At 32.5% G+C, this 25,778-nt stretch overlaps 1 protein-coding gene across 13 annotated transcripts; it reads left to right on the top strand.

Moving 5' to 3' along the window:
* Positions 1–553: 553 nt before the first annotated feature.
* On the top strand, positions 554–24,415 carry LOC123707728 (dynamin). 13 transcript variants are annotated; one of them, XM_045658018.1, is made up of 20 exons: positions 554–777; positions 2,923–2,996; positions 3,465–3,614; positions 7,812–8,015; positions 9,106–9,298; positions 10,885–11,094; positions 13,133–13,340; positions 13,435–13,572; positions 13,746–13,903; positions 14,934–14,948; positions 15,029–15,135; positions 15,791–15,978; positions 16,162–16,281; positions 16,727–16,741; positions 17,205–17,237; positions 18,446–18,655; positions 18,791–19,025; positions 19,560–19,713; positions 21,500–21,643; positions 23,732–24,415. In XM_045658018.1, the coding sequence occupies exons 1-20, from the start codon at positions 614–616 to the stop codon at positions 23,793–23,795; spliced, it is 2,784 nt and encodes a 927-aa protein (XP_045513974.1). In that variant the 5' UTR covers positions 554–613; the 3' UTR covers positions 23,796–24,415. The 13 variants fall into 13 exon arrangements, with proteins under 13 accessions (XP_045513974.1, XP_045513977.1, XP_045513983.1 ...); XM_045658019.1 differs by lacking the exon at positions 554–777 and adding an exon at positions 1,701–1,976; XM_045658030.1 differs by lacking the exons at positions 554–777; positions 21,500–21,643 and adding exons at positions 1,702–1,976; positions 20,193–20,247.
* Positions 24,416–25,778: the final 1,363 nt, after the last annotated feature.

Genomic DNA, 25,778 nt, shown 5'->3' with positions numbered 1-25,778 from the left:
ATATTATTTTATTGCTCCGAAATCGTATGATCTATCTGTAGTTAGATAGTCAGGCACGGCACTCTGTTAGCATTTAATTTAATTTTTATTACAACACTCTGTGTAATTAAAATAATTAAAGGTATTTTTACTAATGCAATTTTACGGATCCTTTATACAGGAGATATGTAGACCAGTATTTGGAAATGTGTCAAGTTACAAAAGCTAGTTTCATGCAACAACAAAATTATCATAATTGGTAGGGAAAGAGAGAAACATTGTTTAATATTAGATTTAAGCTTGATTAACGTTTTGTGAGCATTTTAATATTCAACTCATAATAGATACTACACCAACATTTGGCCTTACTCAAGACTCAAACGTACGAATTAATATCTATATAGAGCTAGGGTAATTTTTAAAACTAATAAATATATCGATTTTACTCCATATAATCTAACGGCTATATATTATATATACAAAAATACATCTAAACTAACATACTATACTTCGTTTTATAACCACGCATGCGCAATATCAAATTTGTTATATTGATGAACGGCCCCAGGTTCTCAGTAGGCGCAGATCTTCGAAGAAGTGCAGAAAAGGAGAGGACGTGATATAACCGGCAGCCATGTCCGGGAATATAGGAATGGAACAATTGATTCCAATTGTGAATAAGCTCCAAGATGCTTTTACGCAACTTGGAGTTCATATGCAATTGGATCTGCCCCAAATCGCTGTTGTTGGTGGTCAATCTGCAGGAAAAAGTTCCGTACTAGAAAATTTTGTTGGCAGGTAAGATACACGTAACGATTTTATGAAACAAAAAATATGTTAAAACGTATAGTAATTAAACTGTTATAGGCCTTTATCTAACTGCCAAGTACAATGTCTTAGTGTAGGGTAATTTTACTTTTTTAGTTAAAATCGCTTGTTTTTTTAATTTATTAGAAGACGTTATACCAACTTACTTAAATGTAATGTTCTCTGAAACAATAAAATTTATAACAACGACATTTAGTTAATAACTGTCTTATATTTTTTTTATGTAGAAAGAGATAAGAATCACGAGATCAAATGACGCTAAAAAAAATCCAAGTGTTAAAATATTTAAAAGGAGGTACTAACGAACTACCTTAGTATTTAGCTAAAAATAGAGAATACTTGTCAAATATATAACATAAAAATTGTAAAAATAAAAGATACAAGCTTATGAATAAATTTTGATAGTAATGTAACAATAATACATCACGTAGTGGCCTACATTTGATGCGCATGTCACGCAATATTGATCGCACAAACCTTCAAAATACTTTGTTTTTATTTTAAATTAATTAATTACTCAAATAGGTATTTTAAATAAATATAAAATAAAAAATTAACATAGCCATTTGGCTACACATATCCAAAAGCATATATAGTGTGTATAGGATATCATACCCTAAGCTTTAATTAAGGACAATACTTACCGTTAATTATTATTTTAAAATATATTTATTATTATGATTACCAATTATTTTAATAGTTAAAATTATATTTTTTTTAACGGAAATAACTAAATGTATTCGAAATATTAAATGAAATGACTTTTATTTAAATGGATTATTGGTTTATTAAGAATAAACCATTTCTCTAATGTCATGTACAATTGAAAATTTTCAATGTTACCATATCCTAAAAACAAATCACCCATAATGAGCCAAATCAAAAACCACCATATTGAAAAATTAAAAATATCAGTTTATCGATGGGCGATGAATGATGATGTGAAGTCAAAGCGATGAGCAAGTGATTGTGTTATTAGTGATATTACATGTGTAATTAGTTAAAATGGCTGGAAATTTTGGAATGCAACAGCTTATACCCATAATAAACAAATTGCAAGATGCGTTTGTTCAAATGGGTGTACATATGGCGTTAGATCTACCACAAATTGCAGTTGTGGGTGGTCAATCGGCAGGGAAAAGTTCTGTACTAGAAAATTTTGTCGGCAGGTAAGGTCCCACTACGATAAACTTATTAGAAGAATGATAATAAAATTTAGCAATACACAATTGGGTTACATTTGGAGTCGGCTTATTCAAATCTGTAAAACAATGAAATTTAAACATTTGTAACACATAATTTATTGTTTGAGTGAAATAACATTTTAAAAATTGTTCTTTTATTGCCCAATAATGATCCTTTATAACTTTAGAGTTTTAACAAAGCCTTTGTTGAAGGGCATCTTCAAGGCTTCATGAATCAAGTGATGGACAGCTGTTTTCCTGATGATATTGTCAAAACATGGAACTAAGCATATCCTTTATATAAAAACCAAATGTATATATGTAATTATGTCTTCAAGTAATAAAACAAACCATGTTTTATATTACTTTTCTTTTTTAATCTTCATTTTTAATAAGGTATTGTAATTTAATGATAAGCTATATAAATTCAAGCAAAAGCAAGTTTCTTCTTTTTAAAGACAAATTTTAAGATTTCAAAATTATATCCTTTGTTAAGACATGCAAATGAAACTGTAATTTTGCCAGTTATAAAGCTATTCTCCCTATTCTTTTTAAAAGTAGACATCAAATATGTCATTTTTGTCACAAAATTGCATATTTCCTTTATCAATAAAGATATTAATTTTAGATATAGAGTAAACATAGCTTTTTGCATTAATTTTAGAAATAGATAAAGGATTTTTTTTTAAAACAAGCTGTACATAATATTAAACTTTGTTATGATAAATACTTATACGGTTTTTAGTACCCAGTCCTAACTTTGGTGTCAATTTAACGTCTAACAAATATTGTTTATGAGTAATCCACAGTGTTATGGACATTTATTTTCCTAAAATGTTAACCCATGAAATACTGAATATCAGCCTTATTGTGGAAGCTATGCGTAATTCAAAAAATCACTTTGTGTTTCATATATGAACATTTGTTACAGAGATTTCTTGCCTAGAGGATCTGGTATTGTCACTAGAAGACCTTTGATTCTGCAACTAATACATGGAAATGCAGGTAATATATTTTATACTTGCTAAATTAGGATACCATACTTATCAGTGAGATTAAAAAGCTTAACTAGTCTGCCTGCCTGGCTTCTCACCTAATTGCACATTTAAGTGCAAAAATGAAATGCACTAACTTTTAAATGTTTCAATTACATCTATATTTCTTATAAAGAAATCACAAAAAATTTGATAATTCACAAAAACATTAAACAAACAGTACCCTTCCTTCAAGTTCTTGTATGTGGTTCTTGATAAGTTGGTATTGCTAATAACTTGATTCTGGATTTGCCTGCATCTGACACATGCTGTTGATTTGTTGGTTTGGGTAGGCCTAAAAATCAACTAGTACAAGTACACTGTACAAGCAGTTTAATCAGGCTTATAGAAAAATCCATTGTCTCCGCAATGCATGATTGAATACATAATTACAGATATAAGATTCAAATTGTATATGAAAAAAGACACTATGTTTTAGAATATGCTGAGTTCCTGCATTGCAAGGGCAAGAAATTTGTAGACTTTAATGAAGTCCGAGCTGAAATTGAGGCAGAGACTGATCGGATCACAGGATCAAACAAAGGGATATCACCTGTTCCTATTAACTTACGAGTGTACTCACCAAATGGTAAGACTATGTTTTAAATATGTGTTTGAGGGTTTTATAGCTTATTATACTTGTTTACTTTTGTCTGCATTCCTAATCCAAATATTAAAGTGATTTCTGAAAGTGTGTAAACCAATAATGCAAGTTTGAACTCTCATAATCTTTTAGGTGTTTTGCGCCATAGCGTTGGTAACAAAGTTATTGGTTTCCGGCGATAACAATAATCGTTTCAGTTGACATAGCAAGATGATCTCTGATATTAGTAGTAGAAAGTGGAACATAATTTTTTCTGCGGCCTCCATTAATGACACACAGGGCGTTACTGTATGTTATATAAGATTATTGATTGATATTGTATTTGGATACTACTAGGAATAAATACTATACTGTGAGAAAATCCCTTTTACAATTGTATAATTAATGTGTGGAATGTTTTCCTGTTATTGAGAAAATCAATCACAACATAGTTTTTATTATTAGTACTTTATGAACAAGAGTTGATTCGATCTCCTAGTCTAAGAACTGTGACTATAAATCAACACTTATGACCTATTTTACGAGTAGACTAATATTAATAGGGTCACCAAATCAAATCAGGGTTCATGACGGTAAGTGATGAATCTCAACGGTATTATTATACTGTTTTTGTTTGAATGTTAGAGAATGCGATTCTAGCTATCGTAAAATATCACACTAAAACTACTGTAAATTCGTAAGTTACTCCCGGGTTCAATCGTCATATCGGAAATTTTGAATAAAGAATCTCGTACACATTCTACTTATGACTGAATATTATCTTTAGAGAAGTGTGGTTGTACTATAGTTACGGAGAAGACTGTCGTATTTTTTTAAAATATTAACTCAAGCTCACACTCACACTTGCCTCGAGGAGGCAAAACGATTAAAAGGACCAGACCAGGCAGATATCGGATTCGACGCCTGGTCGCAGCTTAAATTGATTGAATTGGGAGAGGGTTGCACGAGTTAAAACAGTTCTTTGTTTTCTTCAATATCTTATACTAAGAGTAACCTTGATACTAACTGACAAGTTTACTTTGATTGCTTAGTTCTGAACCTGTAGCTTAAAAATGACGTGATGCGTCATTATCTTGATGTGTTATGAGTCAAGTATGTAATCATATCATGGTGGTAATTTAGAAAAAGAAATTACTTTCGGAACGGTTTCGAGCTTAATCTCGAAAATTCAATTATAATAAAGTACAAAAAAAAGCTTTATATTTTTGAAAATACATTTTAAAGTCGCTCAGTGTTAGTATAAATCAAACGTATCCTTAATGGGAAGTGGCTGTTTAAAGATAATTACGATTTCAAATACGTACTTGAATAAATGATAACACAATGAGTCATGTTTACACTCAGTTGTTTTTACAGTCGACAAGTATTAATTGTCTCTGAATTCTAAACGAAAAACGTCACTGAAACATAATTTTAATAATTGAAATTAAAATATTGCGCTAGCTGTTGTATGATGATGAGACGTATATCAGAATAGTCTTTTATATACATTGATATTTATTGTACACAAGAAAGAATATAAAGAAATGCAAATAAAACTAGATCGCTCGTATAAAAAAATCTGTCTTGCACAACGCACAGAGCACAGGTAGACCAGGTACCAGGCAAACCTCAGCGTAGGAATGAAAAAAAAACCCCTTAATTTATCCTGCAGCCTTCCCCTGAATTAAGTTAAATGTAAGGGTTGAGTAATTGTATAGGGTTAATAGTTTAATACTAAAGGGGCGGCGATTAAACCGTCTATATGGAGATTATCTTTAAATGCTGTCCTATCCTATAGACATTATATGATACAATAAGTATTGGCTCCGCAAATTTATAGAAAAGAGTAACATATAGTAGATCAGGGAGATCCATGACGTCTTATTGTTGCTTGCTAGAAATTGTGCTTACGTTAAGGATATTAGACATATGCACACACAAAGAAACAAGCATAATAATAATCAAAAAAGAAAAATAACTAAACATTATGGAAAAAAGGAATAAGGTACATTTTAAGTGTGTAATGTGTGTGAGTGCGGTTTGTAGCAGACGATTTCCACAGCGCAGGTCATTCTCCCAGAGACCTCTAAAGATTAAAAAAATATGATGTCATATAATAAATTCCTGGAATCATATTATTAGAAGTTCAAAGCTGTAATTGACTAAGGCTTTACGTATGTGTAAAATATAATGATAATTTTCTATACGTGACAGCCGAATACGTGAACACAATACAACTAAATATATGTTCATACTTTGGAAAAACTAAAATGCATTGAAATGCAAGACAAAAGCCAAATTTTCGATGAGTTTTTCATCGGAAAACATCGTGGTAGGATCTAGTTGCGCGTAATAAGTTTTTAAAAGATTAGCATCAAAATACTTTCATTGTATGGCCTACATACTCAATGATGAAGCACAATATTTTTTTATAAAAATATTTAAGAAACAAACAGAAAGATCTCCCTTTCAACTTCATCTAACCAAAAGAGAGTTGTTTAGAAAATCTGTTTTATTTTAAGATGGAATATCTTATTTTATAAACTGTTTGCACACATATTTACTCCGGTTTTAGCGTTATCAGGTGTAATCTAAGACTTAATTTATGATATATGTAAATAGAACACTGCTCGCAATCTGTAAAACAATATCGAATACACATTATCTATCATCACCTACATTTTTATAATATCAGACAGTGTAGTAACAAAAATAGCCATATATACTTAAGTACATTTTTTTCTATGATATCAAGTATGTACTTTGTCTCTGACCGAAAATCGTTCTAGGGGAGTATAATAATGGCAAAATATTTTAAACTGTGCAGAACGGACGGGCAATGACCTACCAAGGCTTATCTTGAAAATTTCTATTGTTCAATGATCGTTGAACTGATACTCTAAAATAAAAAAACATCCTAACAATGGTATAATTATAATTTGACTTAAAAGTTGTTATAATCTAAAAAGTTTTAAGTAATAGTGTGTGCAATAAAGAAGTGGTTGCAAAAGTTACATAAATGTTTTTTTTTTAAGGGAAGTAAGTTTTCTACAACTCAAAGCGGTTTTTATTAATACTGAAGGGAATCGAAGCTCTGATCTTACATGCATTGATTAACACGTGTAAAGGTCGATAAATCTAATAAATTTTTTCCGAACTTTTCCTGTCATCTTTTAAAGAGGTGTCTCCGCTGCGTTAAGGGCAATCAACTTTATTATAAACAGTTGCGCAATAAATTTAAATAGCATATACATTTTTAAAGCTGGTCCCAAGATCAGCTTTTTAGTCCGTTAAAGAGGTATATATTGCTATCCGAAGTCCAATCCGATGTGTTTTAACTAAATTAGAGCTAGATACAAGTACTCAATAGAATAAATGTCAATATTAATACCCGGAGTATTAATATTAATGTATCGTTAAATGTCCGTTTATTCCAACCAGTCCACACTCGTCATTGATTGAGAGAAAATCTCAAAGTACTCGAAAGCAAATTCGATAAGCGCATGCGTGCGTTGGCGGCGCAGTTCGTAAAGGTCAAAAGGCAAATCCATACAAGCGTGTCTGGATTCTGAATGAAGATTTCATAATGACCTAGGTTCCTTAAAATAACTAAATTTATTGGGCTTAAGTAGCACTGGTTTGGGCGCAAATTTATCGTGTTTTTTCATAGAATAAATATAGTAATTTATTAAAGGCTTGTAATTATATATTTTTAAATAATATAATTACGCATATGTTTTAATATTAGATTTAATTTAATATTGTATTTAATAATATCATATGGTATAACGGAGGTCTTGAAATATAGGTATTTTACTGATAAAGGTATCACCAAAATTTCGAAAAGTTTATAAAAACCTCGGTGTCTAAATGTATAGGTAGATTTTATTATTTCTTATAGCGAATAGGATACGTATAAAAATGCTTCTCATTGTTGTACTAACAAAAAATACAATCTATGTATTGTTTTAGTAGTCATAATTACCTATAAAATCGAAGATATAAATTTTTAGAAAGATAGAGTAAAGTCCCTTGTAGTGTAATTCTTATAAGACTTTATTAATTCTCAGTTTTTTTTAATAGTCCATTGTTTGGTCGATTTCCATACCGATGTAGCGGTTTTGCGTACATTACTTTACCAATTCACTATTGTATTAATAGTTTAAATGTGGAATACTCATGGAACATTGTTTATTCCAGTTCTCAACCTGACATTAATCGATCTGCCCGGGCTTACAAAGGTGCCCATTGGAGACCAGCCAATCGACATAGAGCAGCAGATTAAAGCCATGATATTCCAGTTCATCAGACGTGAGAGCTGTCTTATTTTAGCTGTGACCCCAGCCAACACTGACTTGGCGAACAGCGATGCCCTCAAACTTGCCAAAGAAGTGGACCCTCAAGGTTGGTGTAGTACTTAAGCTTCGATTAAATATATCTAATATATGGTTTTGTAGTGACCTTGCGCAATGATCTAACGGAGGTTCAGCTAATTGCATAGGTGTAAAATGCTAATTAGTATTGTTCACCTATTTTGGTATAGCTTCAAAATGTTTTGAGTGAAAAATGAAAATTGCATACGGTTTTGAAATAAGACTTTATGATTTTTTTTAGTTTTGTTATTAGTTCTAAAATGCAACAGTTAATTTTTGTATGTGCAGCTCTTGTACGGATATAGCTGAGCGGCCTTTACAATTAATGTTCAAAAATTATATTTTCTCATTTTGCAGGAGGCTTCTAGTAAATTAATAAACAAATCATATACATATTACATAGTACAATTGGTAGGTTTGGCTATTTTAAAACAGAATGGAAATTACAAATATATCGTTTCTGAAGAATTTACTCCAGAACTATTCGAACGTTTTTTTGTGCAAATCAATAAAAGATTTTATCGAGTTATTTATTTGTTTCATAATAACATTAAAATGTTATCATATGCGTTTTCAGTTGTTAAACACGACTAAAAGAAGAAAACAATCTTTTGTATTTTGGACATGTATTCTGAGAAAGTTGCATTTGTTATCGAAAATATAGACCAAATAAAGAAAGCATACTGCGTGACGTTCAGATCAGAGCAGAGCACCGACGTTAATATCTTTCATTTTAGGTAGTACTTTCACAACGTTGTTATATTGTCTTAATTTAAACAAAAAATTAAGACGCTCTATTAATTCTACAAGATAGGTAAAAAAATTAATAGCAAAATACCTTCATATTTTACATTACATCCTTTAGGAAAAGAGCGTACCAATTCTGGCTTTATGGTGTGTATGTTCTATAGAACAAAACTTTAAAAGTTGTCAAAAGCCGGAATAAGCAAGATCGTCTGCTATAAAACATTTCTTCTTTTATTTTCAAACTTGGCGTTGTTCGTGGGCTCGTAAGTTCTCAACTAACAGTCTCATGCTCCGGTCAAATAAATATTGCGAATAAACGAATTTGACTTTTGTCCTTTACTAGGATCTACAGAGAACAAACTATTATTTTTTAGGTCTGCGCACAATCGGTGTAATAACAAAGCTGGATCTCATGGACGAAGGGACCGACGCCAGAGATGTCCTCGAAAACAAGCTACTGCCCCTTCGCCGTGGATACATCGGTGTGGTCAACCGCTCGCAGAAGGACATTGACGGTCGAAAGGATATTTCTGCCGCATTGGGAGCAGAAAGGAAGTTCTTCCTTAGGTAAGTGATTTAAAGTAGACTCTAGTATTGTTTTATTTACACTTCCTTGCTTCAACATACTAAACTAAACAGTAACTAAGGGCAACAGCTTTCCCTATCGCTAACAAGAGCTGGCTGTCAGGCAACCACAATCAACTATGGTAGCAATGTTAAAGTGGAGGAAATGCGAAATCATGTTAAAAAGGAAAAACAAACAGCATATGAAGACAGTATACAAGCGTACATAAACTTAATTAATCCAAGAACACATCAAAGACTTATTTAATAAAGTAATGAAAATTCAATGAGATTTAAAGCAAAACAATATAAAATATAACATTTGTCGTCTTATAAAATGTCAGTAGATTCTGAGAGATGAAAAGCGATTTCGACTTTAAAATCGTAAACACATTGAAATTGCTGTGAATATCGTAGTAAATACTTTATATGCAATAACAACTTTTAAGGAAACGTAAGACATCTCTATTGTGCCTTAGATAGGAAAAAAATAATTGCAATATATTAAAAATAACTGCCGAGTAATTAAATACTGTTTCGCTCGTTGATTAACAATATTGTCCAGCTATTTCTTATATAAACAAATAAAAGTTGTGTTCATTGATCCATCAATTTATTATTGTTTTATTATCAGATAGGCGCCGCAATAGGAATTTGTTGATATTAAAGTAAGCACTGAAAGATGATAAGATGTATTAATATGATATTATTCACTTCCTTAATTGTTATATATTCATTTACTTTATTGATGACGGATATGTAGGTATTCAAGGTATGAATGTAGGCAGAAGTCGGTTTTCTCTTTAACCAGGTCTGCAATGCCCAAAATGCCTAACCCAAGCGCGAACTATCCGTATACGTGGATTGTACTGCACCACTCCAAATGTCAACATAATTTCGATTTTTTGGTAGATAAAAAAAGTTTTCTAATTTCTAAATATGTAAATGTTTTCTAACATTCAATTGGACAGTGAGATGACTCTCAAAATAATTAAGGGCGCCAGTTGCCTCCTCATTATTAGAGTTATTTCACTTTACTGCATTTGTGTTAAATAGAAGAAAAAAAAAATTATTGCTTTTTTTACACAATATAACGAAATACATCGTTAAATACATCGACAGCATCGTGCGGCCTTATCGATAATTCACATTCTTCTTGTATATAACTTTGATAAATTCCTTGATAAATTTCACTTGACCAAATATTGTTATCTATGCCTGTATGTATTGATACAATCAAGTATGAGTATCAAAAATTAAACTCAAGCCTTTTTAAAGTTAGTTACTCTGTGAATAATTTTAACAGATAGATAGATACTTGATGGTTTTAAATCAGATTTAAGATAACACGCCTAAAACGTCAAAATTTTGAACTAATTATATATCTGTGTAGTGTATATAATCGATGATAGCAATAATAATTAATTAACAATTCGTACAAATACAATTTTTTTAGCATATGCCACATGGTCACATTTTCTTCGTCCACCGAAGCATCGACATTCAATAAATTTATATTATAATACTTTAGTAAAAAAAAATAACTAATTAATCAATAGACACACTAAACTACATTTTTAATATTACAGTCACCCATCATACCGCCACCTCGCAGATCGTCTAGGAACACCTTACCTCCAGCGGGTTCTTAACCAGCAGTTAACTAACCACATTCGTGACACTCTACCCGGCCTTCGGGACAAGTTGCAGAAGCAATTACTAGCTTTGGAAAAGGATGTAGAACAGTACAAACATTTCAGACCTGATGACCCGTCTATTAAGACCAAGGCTATGCTGCAGTGAGTATATTTAGTATTTATTTTTATTACTCTCAATATAAAATCAATGCCAGCTCTTACAGTTCCACAAACTAGTGGAGTCTACCATTAGTAATTACTTATCATTAGTCGAGCTTTCTGTTTGTATAATTAATCTCAGAGGAATTGTATCATAAAACGCTTTAAGCCCGAAATAAGTGAATGCTTCAAAAAGTAGACCACGATTTCTTGCCGAGTATGGATATGCGAGGGTGTGTTATAATAGGTTGGGGAAAAAGTTTCTTCGCATTTTTACCTTTAAGTCACAACATTTTTTAATATAGTCTATTTACATTTCACTAAAGTATGTAGGTACCATTTTCTTCGATAACTTTTTACCATCTTGTAGGTAGGGACATGAGCCCATTGCTATAGATATGTTGGGGCTTCTCATCGAAATAATAAACACTGCCTAAAGAATTTTGAAGAGACCGAAACAGGTGAAAATCTGAAGGTGCTAGGTCAGGACTATACGGCGGATGCATTAACAACTCAACTTCTTTGCTTTTATCTCATCAGTTGTTCGCAGTAGAGTTCAGAATCGCTGGTCCTGCCTGATGGTAACACCTTAGTGTTACCACCAGGCAGGACCGGGGGCAGGGGCAAGGGCATTATAAGTAATGCCCTTCCAATCCCACCACACACACAGCATCACCTTGTTGCTAGTTAACCCGGGTTTCGCCACAGTCTGTGAAGCCTGACCGGCCTTTGACCACGAGCTTTTTCTTGTCGTACTTAATCCACTTTTTATCACCAGTTATCAGCCTCTTCAAAAATGGATTGATTTCATTACGTCGTATTAAAGAAATTAAAGAATCACAAATGTGTACTCGGTTCATTAGGTTTCTTTCAGTGAGCTTGTGAGGTACCCAAATATCGAGCTTAATTGTGTACCCAGTTTTTTTTAAATGCGCCAAAACTGTTTTGTGGTCAATTCCAAGTTCTTCAGCTACGTCGTAACTACTGATATTGCTCTACTTTTTCAAAAATTGCATCCATTTTACTAGGTCCATAAGCATTGCAATTATTTTGCGCGGTGTTGCATTTTTGTAGTCAAATTTTAAAATGTATAGAATTTCTTCATTAGATTCACTCATCTTGACATTACGAAAAATAAATAAAAATCACACATTTGAATTTGGAATTATATTCTTTAAAATTTAAACTTTTGATGAACCAGCCAGATACAAATAGTATAGCCAAAGAGGTTTTTTTACGAATTCATACATACTTTAATGCGAATAGACTTTTTCCCCGACCTAATATATTTAAAGGAAACACTGATCGCATTCATGTTATAAAACAACTTCTTAGAATTTGAGTAAAAGTGTATTTCATTTAAATTATATGCGTACTGTCCATTGCCAAAGTTATGTCCCTCTGCGATATACCCTTATCGTGTTATTAGATTTTTTACCGTAACAAAACATGTATATGCAACTTTACAATAAAGACGTTAATTAATCACAGTTTTATTATTTTCGGTGTTTCACCAGCGATATAATTTTCTACAGGTAAAGAATGTGTGACGAATTTTACGTAACAATCGTGTGATGTGATTGCAGTTTTGTGGCGTACATGTTCCACATTACATAATATTAACCTTATTAATTGTGAAAGAATTAAGGCTTTATTTTATTATTAATTAACTGAACATTTTAATAGTTTATTTTAAACAATTAATTATATATTAAATATTGTGATGAGTGTGTTTAAGCTGAATTTTTAATACTGTTTTAATCGATTTTCTAACTGCCTGTTAGTGCTTTTAAATTATTTTTTTGTTTAATTTATCGACATCTTTAATCAAGTAATCAACCTTACCTTTAAATTATACCAACATTTATTGAGTTACGAAATGATCCTAAACTAAAATATATACTCATCCTTTCTGTACCGAAAGTACAAAATTTACTGCAAGTCTATTGAAAACAAATTTGATAATATTTTTTGTTCGAATAACTTGATCTCCGTTTATCAAACTATTTTGTGTCACAACTACAGAAATGTATTTTTACAGAATGATCCAGCAGCTTCAGACTGACTTCGAGAGAACTATTGAAGGTTCAGGTTCAGCTCAGATCAATACAAATGAGTTATCTGGTGGTGCCAAGATTAACCGTCTCTTCCACGAACGGTTTCCCTTTGAGATTGTCAAAATGGAATTCGATGAAAAGGAGTTGCGTAGGGAGATAGCATTTGCTATAAGAAATATTCATGGTATCAGGGTGAGGACATTTTTATTAAATCAATAGACATTCATATGATTAATTACTTATTATGATTGTCAAACCTTTAATTAATTTTATGTAAACATTTCAGGTGGGTCTATTTACCCCAGACATGGCATTCGAGGCAATAGTGAAGAAACAAATCTCTCGATTGAAGGAGCCCTCACTCAAGTGTGTGGATTTGGTCGTACAGGAATTGTCTAATGTCGTCCGTGTTTGTACTGAAAGGGTATGTTTATGTTTCTACCCTCAAATATTCTTGTAACATAAAGCTCAATTTAGACTATGAATTAATGAAAATCAATAAAATATTTTGTATGGAAAACGGAAATATATTTATTTACTTTTATTTATTTGGTGTATCAGGTTAACTTTTTTGCTTTAAATATTGTACGATTGCAGATGTCTCGTTATCCGCGTCTCCGTGAAGAGACCGAACGTATAATAATGTCTCACGTCCGATCCCGCGAACAGCAATGCAAAGATCAACTTGTCCTACTTATCGATTGTGAGCTGGCTTACATGAACACCAATCATGAGGACTTTATTGGATTTGCCAAGTAAGGATTTTGTATATGCGTTCTTCGGCTTTTTCATGTCGTTCCATACGTTCTGAGGCATCCTTTCCTCATCTAATTACTGGACGAATGATGAGCGCTGAGCGAGATCTTTGCAGAATTCTATGTCAGGGGTGGAATACACGTCAAACTTTACAAATATTTTAGATATTTTGGTAAGGCTCGGAAAAAGAACCGGTTATGCGCACAATTTTATTTAAATATGGTAACACAATTGTCAAAATTTCAATAATTATACTGTTTTCTCTCAAAATGTACATATTGAGATGATTTCGGTCCATCCATAATAAAAATATAATTTATCCCTGTTACCACAAATCCCACCTCGGTTCTCTGAGGGTGATATTTCGTGAACAAGACTTAGCGGTAGATGTAACTCCCGTATGTCAGAATGTAGATTTTGACATACAAGAGTCTTACTTCGCGCTCTAAGTCTCGATTCTGAACGTCACCCTAAAGATTTTTTAATGAGGTATACGGTGTTGTATAGATATTCAGAATTGCGTAAATGTTATCCAATCTACGAATCTCAGCGCTCTACATTGCGTCAATTATCAGCCTATACATACAGATATATGTATTCTTAATAGGTAACTCTATCTACAAGCTAACAACAACTTTCCAAGAAATTTATTTTTTATGAATTTGGTAAGATCTGTCACTTTACTTAGGGAAGTTAGGTGTTAGAATTTCATTCTGTGCACGCTTGCTTTTCCTTCGACTTAAAGTATTCTAAAATATACAAAAATTATAGTCCAATACTGTGTCAGTTAAAATGTCAATCAATATTAACGTGGATTGAAGAGTTATATGTTTTAGAATACAAGTCCAATCTCCATATTCATAAAAACGAAATGGACCTATTTTATTTAACTAAATCCAATTTGGCAGGAACATAGTACTTTCGTTGAACGCTTGTAACATATTTCGTTTTTATATGGGGTATCATTTTAAGTCGATCCTATGGCCACATACTATATCACATTATTAATTTAATCGGCGTGTTTTACAGCCTGCATGACCACGGGCGAGTATATTCTAGTAATTACACGCGATTTTTTCCAATGTAAAGCCTATTTTTAGTTTATATTGACGATTTGTTTGCAGCGCACAAAATCAATCTGAGAATGCGGCCAAGTCGGGTCACCGGGCGCTCGGTAATCAGGTTATTAGAAAAGGATACATGTGTATACACAATTTGGGAATTATGAAAGGTATAATATTGGCGATACGGTAATTAATTTTCAATCGAATTATGATTATTTCAATGATATAAATTATTATTTTCCATTTTGTTTATTTTAAGAAAAGGGGTCATAATGCATTAATTTATGATTAAAAGAAAACAAATTTTTAACCGGATTAAAGCTATTTGTATTATTATAAACTTATAATTATTCTACATAATTTTAAATTTAAATTTTTACGACGTTTCGCGCGCACAGCGTGCGTGGTCACGGTGACTGACGACAAAAGGTGTTGAATGTCAAAAGTATCACAGCTGTAGAGAAAATTGTGTTATCTGTATTTATTTCCCCATTTATGAGTTTGTATCGAGTAAAAGATGACGGGTTTTTAAAAATTGTTTTCTATCAATGTGTAAAAGCTATGTTAACCAAAGACAATTTATGATTATTTTACCATTAATTATTCAAAAGATGTTACGATTATACACGCGTATATACTTGCTGTTAACAACTATAAACAGCGCGTAGATTCCTTGAATCTACGCGCTAACCTTAGGACATACAGGTTCCATTTGATCCATTATTTTTCTGATGGAAACTCTGGAACTGGATGAAAACCAAATAATCAAAATTTACAGTCAATAAATTTAAACCAGCTAAATAATTTTTATTTTATTTTCAGGAGGTTCCCGTGACTACTGGTTCGTTCTGACATCGGAAAGCATCTCCTGGTTTAAAGATGAGGAGGAACGCGAGAAGAAGTACATGCTTCCGTTGGACGGACTCAAGCTGAGAGACCTGGAGCAAGGTTTCATGTCCCGGCGACACATGTTCGCGCTCTTCAACCCTGAAGGAAGGAATGTTTACAAGGTTTGCTGGTTCAAATTTTATTTTTAGTCTAAAACGACAAAACAAAACTAGCTATTAAGTAAACATTTTTGTATTGCCATATCACATTATTAAGCTTTGGCAAATATGTATATCAGAATTAAAAGTACTTAATTTTCAATTTAATGTTTCTCGTCTGCAATTTTAACTGTTATGTTTTCTAAGGATTACAAACAACTCGAGTTATCGTGTGAAACGCAAGATGACGTAGACTCTTGGAAGGCGTCTTTCCTCAGAGCCGGTGTCTACCCAGAGAAGACCTCGGAAGCGGCTAACGGGGACGAGGTAAGAAGTCAAAATAATACGAGTTTAATCTTGCCTGTCTTTCCTTTTAAAATTTCTTATACATAGATTTCGCTTATAGCATAATATTGCTTTATATTTGTAATTTGTGTATTTAAAATGATATATTAAATCAAGACACATTTTAATTTTATATATAAACCTTTTCACAGTAAGGCAAATAGGTATTTAAAATTATATTTTACTTATAATGGTACCTTAAAGAGAAACGATTAAGATTCAAATTGGCGTAAGCCCGTCGTTGCATTTTATACATTCTTGAAATATATTTGTACGTCCGTAATGTACGTTCGTACGTAAGTTTTGTATCATCATTATTTTAATACTAATTATGTATATTGTATGTATGTACAAATGTGTTTTGAATGTTCATTAATTTATTCAATATATGATATACAATGATGTATTATTTTGTCATGCGATACAGGGTGAAGGAACCGAGGTTTGTTATATCGGCTTAACAATTGTTAATAGCGCGCACACGTCATATTACTAACCTACATTCATTGTTTTCTGTATTCGAATCAAGAGGACTGTAAGTCGACAGTTTTTCAGCTATTTACATACATATACACTTTCTTACCGCTAGAAGTAGAATTAATGTAGTTGGTTTGGCCGTGTTTCTAACAGTGTGCTAGTCTCATTTTGCATTCTTTATTGAATATATTGGGAGCAATTTTAAATGTGGCTGTCTCTTGTTTATATGAGTATATGAGTAAATGAGACAGCAATGTTTTTCACAGCCCCATATTTAATTAATTTGTGTAATAGGTGTTGTATTTCTAATATCCACTATTTAAAAGGTATCGTCGAAATAACAAATTCGGTACGCTGCATATGGTTTTTAAAGTGTGTTTTTTTTAATTTTCAATTTTTTTTTATTGGCATTCTATTCTTATTTTTAGTTTATTCTGCCTTACCCGGGTCGAAAAGAAAATGTAAGTCAATTTTCAAACAATTGCAGTGTTTGATTTTAGTGGCTTTAAACGGAAGCCGGGTAATTTTTGGGTTTTGCATAGCATGAAGGCCTGTGAGACAATTCCAACCCAAATAAAATATTATTTCAATTATAAATATTCGTCTAATAAAAAAAACGATTTCGATTAGTAATTGAATAGTATTTTATTTTAGCGGTATTTGCGTCAAAGAAACGAATAACTTAAGTGCTTATTAATGCATGCTAAACTAACACGGACTAGACATACTTTGAAAAAGACAGTACAGTTACACCGGCTTGTAGAAATTACCTAACTTTATACGCAAACATAAATTCACCTCACATCGAATGAAAATTAGTGTGAAAATGAGCATAATGCTTTATAACCGATTTGGGCGGTTACAATAGCTTTTGGTAGTACAGGTTTTCTGAATGGCACAATGAGCTTATGGAATGCTATGAGAAGATACTAAGTAGAAGTCTTGTTGTTGCCTACTGTAAGTGTAATATTAACTACGATAATACTTGGGATGCAAAAATGCCTTTAAATTCTATAAAAAAATAACTTTAAATTAGTACAAAAAAGATTTTGTTAAGTAAATCAAATACTGACAAGTCTCTTCATAAAGAAGAACTTCTCTCCTCATATCCTGATGTTAGATTTGCCCGATAATCTCGGGTAAACATATGCCAAGGCAGTTGGAATCTTCCTTTTGCGGCATTTACATATGGCCTTTTCCACGGTGCGATTCGTTTGTTCCATCTATCATCTTATAGCTTAGCTAGGTGCCCTGCCGGCCTCTATTTTAATTTCGTAGCGTATGACTACGTTCGTGCCCTTTACACTTCGCATATTTTTGCCTGTCCTACTTTCGATTGGGTACCATCAACAGTTAATAAAAAATTCGTTTGTTTTAATAAAAAACACTTGCGTTGTAGATTTCGTAGTAAAATACCGCGATTTTTCTGTATTGCAGTTGGTTATGACTACTCTGCGCTTCTACACTTACTCTGATTACATTCTAATTTGACATAAATTATCTACAATCACATTGGCATTATTACAAAAATACTATATTTTTCAATGAACATTTTTTGAATAAAAAGAAACTATAGCAACACGATGAACACCATGCTGTACCATGCTATATATGTACACACATATTTGCATCGTTATAAATCTTTATCGTACTCGCGGATTCCTTTCAGAATTCAGATTCGAGTGGTACAAGCAGCATGGACCCTCAATTGGAGAGGCAAGTGGAGACAATCAGAAACTTGGTTGATTCCTACATGCGTATAGTGACAAAGACGACAAGGGATCTCGTGCCGAAGACAATCATGATGATGATCATTAATAATGCCAAAGATTTCATCAATGGGGAGTTGCTCGCGCATTTATATGCGTCTGGTGACCAGGTATTTAAATTTATGTTGATTTGTATGGTTATAAGATGTGATAATAATAAATAGTAAAAATAGTTAAATTTAATTAACAAGACATTTTTTTATTGCCTTTAAGTGGTTATTGCATATTATTTTTTTAAATTACAGTCACAAATGATGGAAGAATCCCCCGAGGAAGCCCTAAAACGCGAGGAGATGCTGCGTATGTACCACGCATGCAAGGAAGCATTAAGGATCATTGGGGACGTTTCTATGGCAACTGTGAGCACACCTGTTCCTCCTCCCGTCAAGAACGACTGGTTAGAGAGCAGACTGGACTCGAACCCGCGGCTTTCTCCTCCATCACCAGGTGGACCAAGGCGTGCTGCGCCGCAGCAACAGAGTAAGTATCTTCTGCAAGGATGTTCATGATATATGTCACCGTAAAATTGTTAATAAAATAGCAATAAAATAGATATATTACTATAGAACGCATAGCGTGAATTTACTTTGAAGGAAAGAGATGAAAGAAGTGCAAGTGGAAATTAAAAGAGTGCAAATTAGTTTCTGATTTAGTTTTCATGAACAAGCGAGTAAATGGATCTTAAGGAGATTTTGATTTCCTCATTTGTCACTTAAATTTTGATCAACACCAGTATATCCACAAGTCTACGTCCTAATTTTGTAGTTAATCGCTATTGCAATGAGTCTTTAGACAAACATATGACAGTAGTTTTTTTTCTCCTCTAACGTTAATGGTGATAAATCTCAGACGTTCTGTTTCAAATAATGGATTTCACTCTGTGTCCTTCTTTCTCAATCTTCTTTCTATTTATTTAGGTGAAGTGTTATCTTTATAATTTTCTTTCGCCACGTACCATTATTTTAAATACAATGTCGATTCATGCCTAAACGTTAGCCTAAATTGCATTTCCAGGTTCGTTAGGTCAGCGTGGCGCTCCGCCCCCACCAGCCGGAGGCACGGGTAGGCCTGCACCACCTCTGCCTTCTCGGCCCGGAGGCGCCGCCCCACCGCCACCTGGTGGCCGCCCCGCTCCAGGGGGTGGCTTGCCTGCACCACTTATTCCCACGTAAGTGTGCTGTGATTTTTAACCGCCTGTGATCTAGATAAGAGACAAAAGAAGTGGCCGCACTGTGTTCTTACATCAAGTTACTCGAGGTTTTGGTATTCTGTCGCGCGGTAAAATCCACAGTGCGGCCATCAAATGTATTTGTTGGGCTTTGGGCTTTAATCTTCGTTTCAGTTAACGTATTACCCTACATATTTAATGTATGAAGCCATATATACAAATACAAAACATTGTTACAATGTTTTTTTAGAGGCAAACGGTAACCCATAACTAATATGTTAACTGTCGGTTTTGATTCAATAGCAAACTTTAATTTGGTGAACTTAAATAATTCTTCAATCATTACTTTTATTAACCGAATAATATATGTGAGCTTTTGTGTATTTGGGTGATGTAACAGCCATAATATTTAACTGTTCTGCTTGTCTTATTTAACATTGGGAAAGGTAAAAGAAATTGCAGTAGATTGTTGTTCGCAGACGGCGCTAAACGACTCCGGTGCGTGCTAACATACTAAGTTACGTACGAACTAAGGTACTAACTAGATATATGTGTTGACTTAGTACATTTGCGGGGCGCATTCCTCACTCCCTTATACATTGTTTTTATTAATATTACGTCAATCAACTGTAATAAGTTAACAATCGGTTTACATACGTTACATACAGTATAAAACTTATGAAATGTCTGAAATAAAATTGCTTCCAATAATCAAAATTAGAGGTTATGTAGGAATATAGTATCTTGAATCTCCTGCAGCAATTTCTGCCGTGTTCTATATCGAACAATTACCTCGTTAATTGTCTATTGACAAGCTATAAACGTCTACGACTCTTTGCTCGTTGGTGCTTTGAGTATAGAATTCGGGAGTAAGGGGATGTGAAAAATATTTTTTCTTCTTTTAACGGTAAGGTTGTGCTGTCATCGAAATTTAACTGCAGCGAGATTTGAGTATATACAATTTAGGTAATTTCAATTTATAGGTGTCTATTTACCTAACGGTCAATTTTTGTGGCTCGAATCCTAAGCTGGAAGTGGTTGTCAATAGACCTTTTTCCGATGTACTTACTTATAAATAATACATATTTATCACTCAATGTAATTAATTTTCTTAAATTTATCGAATTTTTATGTGAATAAGAAATAAAACCAGATTAAAAATCTTTAGTAGCTACTATGGAAAGGTATGTTTCATGTATCTATTGAATATATCGCGATTTAAGAAAATTGACAGCGTCTTAATGCGTAAGATTCGCGCCACATTAAACCTGTATAGGCTCTAATTAATTCACAAAAAATATTTATGACGCTCTGTAGCTAGCAAGGTTAAAGAGTGGAGCACTGCATGTTTGTCACTAAATTGTGTGTGGTCTTCTTAGGAATGTCTTTGTTATATTTTTGTTCACTGTATAAAGCCTCACATTGAAATTTTGTAACAGTCACAGTTAACCTGTAAGGTATGTAAAGTAAGTACAGTTAAGATTTAATTTGTTATGGCAGTTACATTACTCAATACTTACAGATAAGCTGTGGGTGTATTTCGCTTCAATTATTGTTTATCTTAATCTAAAATATGTATGCTATGTATATTTATAACAATCTTAATTATATATTAATATAAAAACCTGTTTTGATGATATCTAATGGTATTTTCAACTATATACTAAAAATAATAAGTAAAACTTTATTGCTTATCTATAAAATATAAATGCATCTAAATTCTATAAAAGCTTAGCAAAAACTTGTCAGTTTCGATTTATCATTATTCATCGTAACCAATAAATAGGCGTCCGGGGAGCGCGGCTGGCGTCGCAGTGGGCGCCATGAATCAAATGCCGCCACACATGCGCCAGCAAATCAACCAAGCCGTGGGACAGGCCGTCACCAACGCCGCTATCAGCGAATTGAGTTCAGCCTTCGCAAAATTCAAGTAAATTTTACTCTGTGCAATTAACCCATGTTTACGTACGCATACGCGTATAGGTGTACGTTGTAATACGATTTAATTACTTTGTTACTTAGATATAACAATTTGTATGCCTTGTATGGATCGAAATTTGTGGATTACATATCCAGCAATGTTTTTTAACGGTGTTTAAATGTGACGGGATTGCATATTCTAGTCTATACTCGTCTCAATGTTTTGAAATATGGATTTGATGTTATGAATTTCGTTCCATTGTGACTAAGGGCGTAACTATGATGATTAACAACTAATGTTACCCTAGCGTGTTTAACAATAATAATATCCTAACGCTGGTTTTAATATTTGTATTTTTATTCGTTATAGAAGATCACACACTACAAAAGAATAAATTAACAGCATTGCAATTTGGTATGTTTTATTATTTCATACATTCCAGTCGGATACATTAAAATTAGCTGTGAAATTACAGTATTATCTGTGAATAAATATTATGCAGTGCTTTAGGTATATTGTAAAGAATAATTTACGCGTATAAATTTATTTTGTATAATTGTAAAGATTGAATTCATATGTTTATTATAAGGTGTATATTATTGTAGTTGAGTTCGGATTTTACCGCGCTTCTGGCATCCGATGGAGCATATCAATAGTTTTTTTGTAAACTTAGGTTAATGTGGATCGAGCGTCTATTTGTTGTTGATGCACTATGCGTAGTGTAGCGTAGGAAGTGTTCTCACTTTTGTGTTTCACTAGCTTAGGGTCTCGACCTACTTCAAAAATTTATGCATTTATCAAATATAAGCTGTTACGAAATTGGTATCGCCTATCTATGGTTCGACCAAAGTGATTGTACCGAGCTCTTAGCAGTATCTTTGGTCAATTATTAGAAAACTTGTTAATAAATCGGAATAAATGTTATGAACTTTTAATGGAATTTTAATGTTTCATCATCATGTAGACGCGCGGCTTTGTCATATATTCTCATTAGTGCAGGACGTTTTATATTCGTATATAGTTATACAATCTTTTGGAAACTTTCCGACGCGAAGCTTGACATAGGTGCGGATCTAGAAAATTCTGGCAATAGCCATGTCTCGCCCATTAGAACAAATAAAATGGTTTCAATAAGAAAAGCTATAGACGACAGATTCTCAGAGCTAGTCCGTGCACGTATTTCGGAATTCCGAAAGTTTCTAAAACCCTGTATAGCACTAGCCAAATGGACCAGTATGGGTATGGTATGGGACATCATCAGCATCGCTGAACATAGTTCCTACTCGCTACAACATATACGTCATACATTTTGCTCTCTTGTTAGTACCATCGAAGGTCACTAGAGATTGTTGGATTTGATATAGTTTATGAATATTGTTAATCTTATGCTGTATAAATAGTATAATTAAACGCTATTTACGTGTATCTAGGTGTTTAATTTAAATTTCTTGCAAACGTCTTAACGGATAATTAGGTAAGCTAAATTTACTATTGCGGTATATTTTAATGAACTTAACTAATTGCATGTATATTATACTAACACAAGAGCACAGAACAACCTAATTTGTTATTCAATGACGTTTTAAGTAGAAAATATAGAATTAATTTTGTACGTTTTTTTGAATGAGAGAATGTTTAGTTTTTCTGTGAGCGCGAAATGTTATGGTGCATGAAAAATGCATTACTTAAAATTTGTCGCTATTTTTTTCTATTTCGTACTATTAAGTTTTCTTTTGTGCATGTCATTATAATTTTACCGATTTATCATATTATGTCTATAAAAAAAATATTTCTACCAAGTAGCTATTGTTAAATAATTATATATATTATTAGAATATCTCGTACTTTAAAAGTTTGGTTTTGTTTGCACAGTTTGGCGTCAGATCAATTCGTGTGTGGGTAAATCGGTAAATTATTTTTATCATACATCATTTCTTAGAATCATAATGGTATTATTGTATTCAGTAATACCGCTTCTGATTTATGCACTTGGAGTTATGTGATTACATTGTAATAAAATTATTCTTCATACTTTCACATATCAAGGTTTGTTTTTTCTTATTCATTTATATTTATTATTTTTGTGTTTCTGTGTAGCCGTCCAGTGCCGAACGTGCCGCCAAAGCTTCCTGAACGACCGCAAAATGGGCGGCCATATTGAAAATAGCTTCGCCGCCATCTTGTGAATGAAATGTAAATAAGATGTCGTCTGTACATTGCTTTTGCGTAGCATTATTACTGTTATAGAATAATTAATGTATAAAAAGTGTTTAAATTAATAAAATATATGTAAAAATATTAATATGGATAAAGTATTATAGTTCTATTGACAATATCGAAACGTTAAATGTATTGCGAAATGGAGTATTATTTCATTCAATGATTTTAATAATTGACTGCGAAATTTTTGATAAGTTTGGTATTAAAAACTAGAGATTAGATTCAACGAAGTGTTACCATAAATTTGTTTAAGAGTGTTGCCTTTCATATAATGGCAGAGTGGCATTTAGTTAAAATTCTTGCGTCCTGAATATTGAGATGCCTATATTTATAAATTATATATATTATATTTTCACATATCTAATTTTTTTAATTTAATTATTCGATTATTCTTGAATAATTTTTCGTCGCTGTCAAAATTATTTAATCTAGTCAATAATTTATATTTTCAATATATTACATACATTCCCTTTCCCATATTCAGGCGGCAGGATTTGTATATATAGGTATGTATCAGTTTTATGTGTACAATGTATACGTGTAATAAATGTGTATATAATATTTTGGTCTTTCCTTCCCATGCTTTGTTATTATAGTAAGGGTTATGCTCGTAATGGAAAAAGTTAGGCTATTGCCTAAATTTTTCCTATTCCTTTTCCTATTGGAAATGTTATGATCATTCGCTTGATATTTATAGGTACATTAGTATATTTTAATAAAAGCTCTGAACCTACTGTAATTGCCAAATGAATTGAATTATTGCTAATTATATTACTTATGGGCCATAAAAGTATTTCACAACGAAATCTAATTAAAAAAAAGTAGTTCTACATTGTTTTACTAATAATGCTTATTCTTTGAAGACCAGTGTACGGTTTTAAATAATGTATAAAGTTATTATCAAACCGCATTAAACACAGGATATTAATTAATATACTAGTAAATGAATGCATATTTTATGAAGAGAGAATCTTACTATAATCTCCGACGATTTAGGTAATCGTCACAATTATTAAACTAAGAAAAAAATTGACAGCCTTGGCTCGTACAAGTAATGTTGGCCTAGTGGCTACATCGTGCGATATTCCTGATCGAAGGTTCATCTTTTGTGCGGAGAAGGATGAATTACTGAGAACAAAAATATTCGTAACCATTATACATTAACCAGCATCCGACTTCCTTTGGTAGTGGGTCAGTCCGATAATTAATGTATTGTATGGTTTTTAGTAAACATCTTCGATAAAAATATTTCTCGCCAACAATAGAAAGTGATTTATTTTTTATTTTATTTTATTTTATTTTGATACATAAACTACTCAACTCAACCATATATTCTTTCCATTCGCCGTACTTCAAGAAACGATCACAAGAAATGGAAAGAAACAAATGTATGTGTATATATGTCCTTTAGTGTTCATTAAACACCTAATATTTTTTAGAACACTCAAAAACATTAAAGAGCGAAAAGGAGAAATACTGTTACAGTATAACCATAATTGTCGTAAATGTAATTAAAATTACCACAAGCGCATCTATTACTTTAACATAGCAGTACACCAAACTTTTATTAAAATCATTAACATGAACAAAAGGCATTATTACGATTTAATGAAGAGAGAAAGCCATTAGGAGTTATATTTATTTAAATCGTCGGCGCCCTATGAGGCCTAATCGTACCGACACGATTTTGATTACGTGTGATCGTTGTATCAATCATTTCATATCAAAAGATGTTATTCTATCGCGTCTCTAATAACGGCCGAAGAGCGGAAGCCAACAGCGTCACTTGAATTAAAAGGATTTATTAGTATTATTTAATTTAACGCCTGGAGTTTGCGCGGGACAATAGTGCTGCTGGATTATCTATAGTTTGTTAAATTTATACGTCTAGAAACACGAGGGTGTTGCGGATAAAACATATATA

This window comes from Pieris brassicae, chromosome 3 (genome assembly GCF_905147105.1).
Source record: "Pieris brassicae chromosome 3, ilPieBrab1.1, whole genome shotgun sequence".
Classification (NCBI taxonomy): domain Eukaryota; kingdom Metazoa; phylum Arthropoda; class Insecta; order Lepidoptera; family Pieridae; genus Pieris; species Pieris brassicae.
This window is presented reverse-complemented; position numbering and strand designations above follow the sequence as displayed.